This window comes from Cupressus sempervirens, chromosome 1, assembly GCF_028749045.1.
Source record: "Cupressus sempervirens isolate cs-2001-9-10 chromosome 1, ASM2874904v1, whole genome shotgun sequence".
Classification (NCBI taxonomy): Eukaryota; Viridiplantae; Streptophyta; class Pinopsida; order Cupressales; family Cupressaceae; genus Cupressus; species Cupressus sempervirens.
In genome coordinates this window covers 666,055,382-666,062,790 of record NC_143118.1, presented here as the reverse complement: position 1 = coordinate 666,062,790, position 7,409 = coordinate 666,055,382, and the positions used below count along the sequence as shown (strand labels likewise).

The following is a 7,409-nucleotide window of genomic DNA, read 5'->3' as shown; positions in this document are numbered from 1 at the left end:
TGCAGTTTCTTAAAGTATCTGTGTCACTGTTCATTCTATCGCTAGATCTCAACCTTGAAGGTGCCGACAGGAAAGGCTTCTTTAAGAGCTTTCATGGCGGAATGTTTGCAATACTTGAGATTGCTCTTAACTTGTTTGACATAATGCCCAAATTTAAAAAAGGTGGTGAGCATGAACATAACATATAGAGTGCTAGGGAAGCATGCAAAATGCTTGACGAAATGAAATGTTCATTCCTAACCTGTATCCATGGAAGCTTCACTGATTACGTCACTCCAATTCAGCTGGAAATAAAGAGTGCAGTGCGGGGTTGAAGACATCCACCATATTTGAAAGAAAGATTGGAAATCAAACCATGAAGTACAAGTATCAGAGGCCGGATTATGCTCCTGTTTTAAGAAGTATGCTTCCAGATATCAGTGATACCATTTTAGGAAGTGTCTGCCTTCAAGACTTCTGGTCATCTCTTGTAAATGAAGAAAAGACTCCATTAGCTGAAAAGATATTGGAAAGTGGCTTGGCTCAAGCAAGCAGACATCCCATTTCAGTACAGTGCCCAGAATTAGTGTTGGAGTGCATGAAGGCTTATCATCCCAACACTAGAGAAGTTATTTCACCGAACAATGAAGCAATTGTCCGTCTAGACCTTGCCTCTATTGCTATTATTTTTCGATTGCCACTAGGATGCAATATGCCAGCATTAATCTGAGAACTACCAAGGAATATTTTACTGCCAATCAAACTCAATGTTTAAATACTATGGCAAGATCATGGTTCTTCCAACCAAGAAGAGGAAAATCTCAATTAGGAAAATCCATTCACAGATCATCACTGAAAGAAGATGTGGCAAACATGGTAACTTTATTAAGCAGGATCGTTGGTCTTCGGGATTCACACGAGTTCGAAGGTTGGATGTTTCTATTCATTAATATGGTCTGTGAAGGAAAATAATACATTGATTGGGCTGAAATTATCAGCGACTCACTGCATAGACAGCTCATGGGACTTCAAGAAAATGACTACTTTTATATGACTTCATATCTTTTCTATGCTATTGCAAGTACCAAAATTTGGCCAGGACTTAACCGATAGGGCGTTTGTGATGACACAACCATCATTTATAATCATCTTCCTCAAATTCAGTATGATAATAGCCTGCACCATTTCAGAAGAGTGAATGACGCGTTCACCATGCTAACTGTAAGGGAAATTCAGAGGAACATTGGACTCAGGATTTCACCAGAAGCAGCGATGAAAGTACAAAAATAGGGAAGTGTTTTCATACAATTCCCGAAGTTCACTTATATATGGCTAGCTGCCTATGATGGATGTCCGCTGATGTTACCTAGATTTGTTGATGATAAACTAGTCTTAATTGAAATGTGCAAGCAAATTAGTCAAATCAATAAACTTTGCCGAAACAGGAGGATAGATGAAATAGCTTTTCCTATCAGCATCGGATATTATAGTTGTGATACTACATCAGATGCCAGGAACATTGAAAGATCTATTGCCACAATAAATTTGCATCCCTACACGATGCGTTTCCCTTATGACAGTAAGGGCTATGCAATGAATAAATTAAATTTAAATCCCAGTCTTGGTCACTTCCCAACTCTAGAAGAATTTTGGGAGGATTGTGAAAATGACTTCGAAGTCAGGAAGAGAGATTGGATGTGGCTTACAGTACGACAAGTAATAGACTTCAAGTTGGACATTGATGTGACAGGTGTAGATGATGATGAAGTTTCTTTGGTCGATCCTTACTATTACAAGAAAATTGAATTGCTAGAGCTCCCTCCTATTGATTGGTCAATTCCTGAATTAAAAAGCTTGAAGGAGAGGTCTTCCTATGTTCTTAAAAGAACAAGAGAGTGGATCAGTAAAGTCAGAGCCGAAAAAGCAACTTGTGAATTTCAAAATAAAGAGAGGAGAAATAATATAGGGGAATCATCTCGGATGGCGATAGAGGCAACTTCTAGTGAGAAGATACAACAACTGGATACATGTGCTCAAGATTGGGATGAAGATCTGAATCAGCCGGATAAGTTTACAGTCAAAAGAAAAAGGACAAGAATGAAAGGTAGAATGAATCAAGAATGGAATGAATCCAGTGAAAAAGATCAAAGAACTCCTCAAATTGCTAAATCGCATGTCCCTATTACATCCCCTCATGATACAGTGATTCCTCATTTGAGTCTCCCTCCTCCTGATATGCCAATAATAGACATCACACAGTTAGATAACCCATTATCTAATTCAGAAGACTTAATGATGGTTGCTCAAAATGTAACAGGTGACGTACAAGCTTCAAAAATTACACATTCGTGGTTCCAGGATAGTCTTCAGAAGAGGAAGAAAGTTGTTCAAATGGTCCCACCTCCATTTGATATGATCTCTAGTATTCTTTAGAAGCCTCCTAAAGTGAAAAAGACCAAGGTGATGTCCAGGTTAGCTATTGATAAAACTTCAGACAATTTGTGTGTGGAATTAGCCAAGCCTATAGTTGAAAAGAGTGTTGATGAAGCATCCAAATCAGATTTCATTCTAGAAAAAGGTTGATCTTGGTCCTTCTAATACAGAAAGAGAGTTCCAGAATTTTGAAGTGATTGCTACTCAGATGTTGCAAAGGGCAAAGGAAGAGAAAAGAGCTAAGGAGCAACTCAAGGAACAAGTTTAGGTGATGGTGGCTTATATTAATTCAATCAGCAATCCTTCTAATACCCAAGCCGTGGTCACTCCGCCGGTTCTAATAGGTCTTGATGGTATTTTAGATCATACTATTGTTCAAAGAATCGACCAACAAAAGTCACATAGTATGATGATCGAGGCTTGGATAAACAGGATGATAGAAGATGCTTCAAAACTTATAACTGGAGTGAAAGAGATATATGGGAAAGCCATCACACAGATACATGAAATTTCTAAGGAGCTGGAAAATAGCAAGGAACATAAATCCAACTGGCAAAAACTAGCTGATGAATTAAAAGAAATGGCCAAGTTAGATACGAGCACCCTACTTCTTGAGAAAATTATTGCTGATCCAAGTGACAACCAAACACGCATCTGGAGTAAAAGTGTTGGTTGGAAGGTGGTAAACATCAGCAAAGGGATCACTGAGTTCGAAAAGCTAATAGCTTCTTTGGAGCAACTGAAAACAAAAAGTACAGATGAATTAATCTCTACTATCACAGGTGGAGTGCCAGTAAGTGATCTTCAGAATGTTGATTGTCAGTTTCTCCTTGATTCCTTCAGTGTTCAGATTCATTCAGAAATAGAGAACCGTGTATCAGATGTTGAAACTATGATGAAGCTTAGCCTGGTTGCAGTCACGCTGGGAGATTGTAACATTTCAGCCTATCGACAGGAGTCAGAAGAAATTCAAGATAGATACTTCACAGCCAAACTCAGGATGGAAAATGTGTTCATTCCGAACTATGAATCAATGATGAACATCCTAGATGCTTACAGGGCTTTCTGAGATAGATCAATTGTGTCCAGGTAGATAGAGTTAGTAGCTAGAAGAATTAGTGATTGTATATGCAAACATCTTTAGGAACTCTAGCTAAAAGTTTTGTTTTTGCAAGTTTCCTCGTATAGGTTAATTTTCTTGAGGTTAATTAACCTTCCAAAATTGCGTATTTTGGAGGTGGTTATTAACCACGAAGAGGTAGTTATTAACCTCTATGTCTATATAGGGACACCTATTGGCTTATTAAAGGGGACTTTTTGGTTTTAAAAATAAGGGAACACTATGCTGAAATTTTGATTGAGGGATAAATTTTGGAAAGTATGTACACTTTTTATCTCTGAAATTGAAAAATCTCTATTGCTTTCTTGGTGCAAGGAAACGAAATGAGATGTACTTTGGGTTTCTTATTTTAAAATCAAAATTGTTATGCGTTGTAGTAGACATTCTCATTGTATTATGCGAGTGTTTATGAATGTTAATAAATGTTCTTGATAATACTGGTTGCTTTCAAGCATAGTCCTTGATCACCCTTGTTATCAATCCTGTTTACCAAAGAAGGTCGTGAGGGCGTGTGGTGCATTCGTCTTGGATGACTTTCTCTTGAACTTTGAAGTTTTAAATTTTTATTTGAAAATCCTTTAAAAAGTACATCATACGAGGGAGCTGCCCCTCTAAACGCAGAGGAAGGCCGCATACCAAGGGCCTATCCAACTGTTGTGAACGGTTTGCCACACACTCCGTTGGGCAATTATTCTGTGACAAATTTGTTTACCAACATATAGTAATATCAAACCATTCCTTAAATCTAATTCTTTGGGAGTTACATCTAACTACACTACAAATAAAATGGAGATACCAACAATAGAATTTGAACTTCAGATCTATTTTTCAAAATCACAAATTTCGCACCACTCTTAAATGTTAAAACAAAATAGAAAAAACCCATTAGCCTAATATCTAAATCAATTCACAGTATACTATTTACATATGATTATTGTAATCAAGAACTATTCCTTATTTCTAGTTTGAAAGAGGCATCTAATTCTTCTACACACATGATGAAACATATACATCTCACCTCAACATAACTTAACTTATGACATGTTTTTAAAATCACAATATTTTCACCATTATTGATTATAAAGAAAAACCATTAGCTTAACATCTGGGGGAAAAATGGCCCAAAATAATACATATTTATTTATGATTAGAAACATTCCAATCTTAAATAGAAAGAGGCTATCAACCTCGAAAGAAACAAGTAGAATTCTCTGGTATGAGATTTCAACCTGCATGAAAAAAAGCACTCGCAAATTCATTTCCCCGAGTGCCCCACAAACTGAAATCTGTAGGCAGATACCCTGCAAATCATAATCACAATGAGTGCCCCACAATCGGCTTTTCGAGGACAGCAGAAATATACATTTCCTTCTTATCATCCCCTCTATCCAGCTTCCGCCCAACAGCCCACTTGAGCTTATTATACCCCAGATGTTCAATCATGGGCACATAAGTTTCCAGCTGATGCTCAACGCAGAAGAAATGATCTAGCCAAAAGATCCCACCCGGCCTCAAAACCCTGTAAATGTCATATAATACAAATTCCAGCAACTGGGTAGGAATCCAATTGCTCAGAACATGCATAGAATGAACAATGTCCAAGGTGCTGTCAAAGAAGGGCAATCGATTATTAATGGTGATGTAGAGCGGCACAACACCTCTTGAAGCGATGAAATTGTTGAAGGGGCCATTGAAATTCATGGAAGTTGTGACAATGGTGACGTTCCTCTCGCGCATTCGGACCGCAAATGTGGCCGTGCCGCCCCCAATGTCGAGCCCGATTCGGATCGTCTTCTTCTTCAGAGCAAGAACTTCGTCAATGGAGAAATCCAGAGCTCCACCGGGTTGCAGCCATCGGGTTTTCTCCCTGTACTGCAGATCGAAACAATCTTTGCAATCCTCGACGCCGGGGTGATTTTTCCGTTCGATCAGGCAGGCGTAGTCCTTGCAGGTGTAGGCTGTCCAGACGACGGAAGAATTTGGGGGAGTTCTCCACATGCTTTCTGGAAATGGAAATGGCTCCTGATAATTTGGGGAAATCCGGGGAAAACAGCGGCGGCGAGGCAGGGGCTCGCATCCACGAAGCATGAGCTTTTGTGCGAGGATTTCGTCCTCCGGGCAGAGATCTCCGGCCTCGTAATCCATGTATTTCTGTGTGTCTTCCTTCATTAGGGCACAGGCCTGCCCTACGGAGGCGTGAATTGTGTCAGATCCGAAGGTCGGATTGTGCCCTAAAGGTAGCAACTTTGGGGTTAGGAATTCCCTCAGTTCGGCCGTTAGGGTTTCTTGCTTCCCCCATTCCCCCCAGAGATGTTGTGGACGGTCCTCCCTGTTCGGATCTTCGAAAGATTGTCTCAGATACCCCGAGAGATACTCGATCTGAGCTGATAGTTCTTGGGAGAAGTCCTTCGACAGCTGCAGCTCGTGTCTGGTCTGGTTCAGAGCGGAAATTAGGTCGTTCGTGGCGGGGGTCGCCTGATTGGGGGATTCATGGAGGTAATGTAAGGAGGCCTCGTGGAGTGGACCGGTGAATAGGAAAACGGATAGCAGATTAGAGAACAGAAAGAGCAAAATGACGCGCCATCTCGACAGGATTCCGCTGGAAAACCCTGCCTTTCGCTTCGCGTTCCCGTCCGAGGACATGTTCGGCAATGGCGGGCAGGATTTTGAATAAAGCTTCGAGAAAACGGAGCAGAATTTCAAATCAAAGCTTTCATAATGCAAACCAAAGCTTTGAGGAAACCGAGCACGATTTCAATGGAAGCTTTGAGAAAACAGAGCTTGATTTGAATTCAAATCAAAGCTTTCATAAAGCAGAGCAGGATTTCAAATCAAAAGCTTTGAATAAACAGAGTAGGATTTCAATTGAAGCTGGGAGTAAACAGAGCTAGATATCAAATCAAAGCTTTCATAAAGCATAACAGGACTTCAAATCATAGCTTTGAATAAACAGAGCAGGATTCAGTTGAAACTTTGAAAAATTTCAAATCAAAGCTTCTATAAAGCAAAGCAGGACTCCAAATCAAAGGCAGGAGTAAACAGAACAGGATTTCAAATCAAAGCTTTAACCTTCGAGTAAATTGAGCAGAAAATCAATTGAAGCTTTGAGAAAACAGAGCAGGATCTCAATTCAAAACTTTCACAAAGCAGAGCAGGACTTCAAATCAGAGCTTCTCGTAAACAGACCAGGACTCCAATTGAACCTCAGAGAAAACAAAACAGCACAGTATTTCAAATTGAATCTATCCGAAAACAGAACAGGATTTGAATTTAAAGCTCTGAGAAAACAGAGCAGTATTTTAATGCCCGGGCATCTCCATTAATGCTTCTCGGGCGCCCGAGACGGGAATTTATAGAATTTTCCATGTGCGGGCATTAATTTACAGACGCGAATTGGGTAAAACTTAATCGATTCCTGCGATGAACTATATCTTAAATCGAGGCGTAACGCTTGAGATCAACCGGGCTTGTGCACCAACTTGGGTAAGGGTTTATTCATTTTACTTCAACTTGGGCAAGGGTTTATCCACTTCGTGGGTTTATTGAACAGGCTGCTTCCTGTAAATAAATAAATAAATATATGACCGGTTGAACCGCTGACAATCTGCTTATATTTTAATGCGGGACTTTCCATGCTCCTTGAATTGAAAGTTCCTTTATCCGGTAAAGTCGACCAGATAAATTAACAAATATTTATTCATGTGTTATATCATTTGAGGGTATTGTCTGTCCATGATGCACATTTAATTGTGGCTAATATATTTTTTAAATATAATTAAGTTTTGATTTACCAAAAAAGGAGAGAAATCAAGCGAAAAGTCAACAAGATAATTTTTTTTCAAAATTTTAAATGTTGGTGTACTACTATTTAATTTGA

At 39.4% G+C, this 7,409-nt stretch overlaps 1 protein-coding gene across 1 annotated transcript; it reads right to left on the bottom strand.

Annotated features, from left to right (window-relative positions):
• Nucleotides 1-4,649: 4,649 nt before the first annotated feature.
• On the bottom strand, nt 4,650-7,208 carry LOC149579642 (putative methyltransferase At1g29790). Its single transcript, XM_089786268.1, has one exon. It carries the CDS (start codon nt 6,173-6,175, stop codon nt 4,847-4,849), a length of 1,329 nt encoding a protein of 442 aa, XP_089642394.1. The 5' UTR covers nt 6,176-7,208; the 3' UTR covers nt 4,650-4,846.
• Between the last annotated feature and the right edge of the window lie 201 nt (nt 7,209-7,409).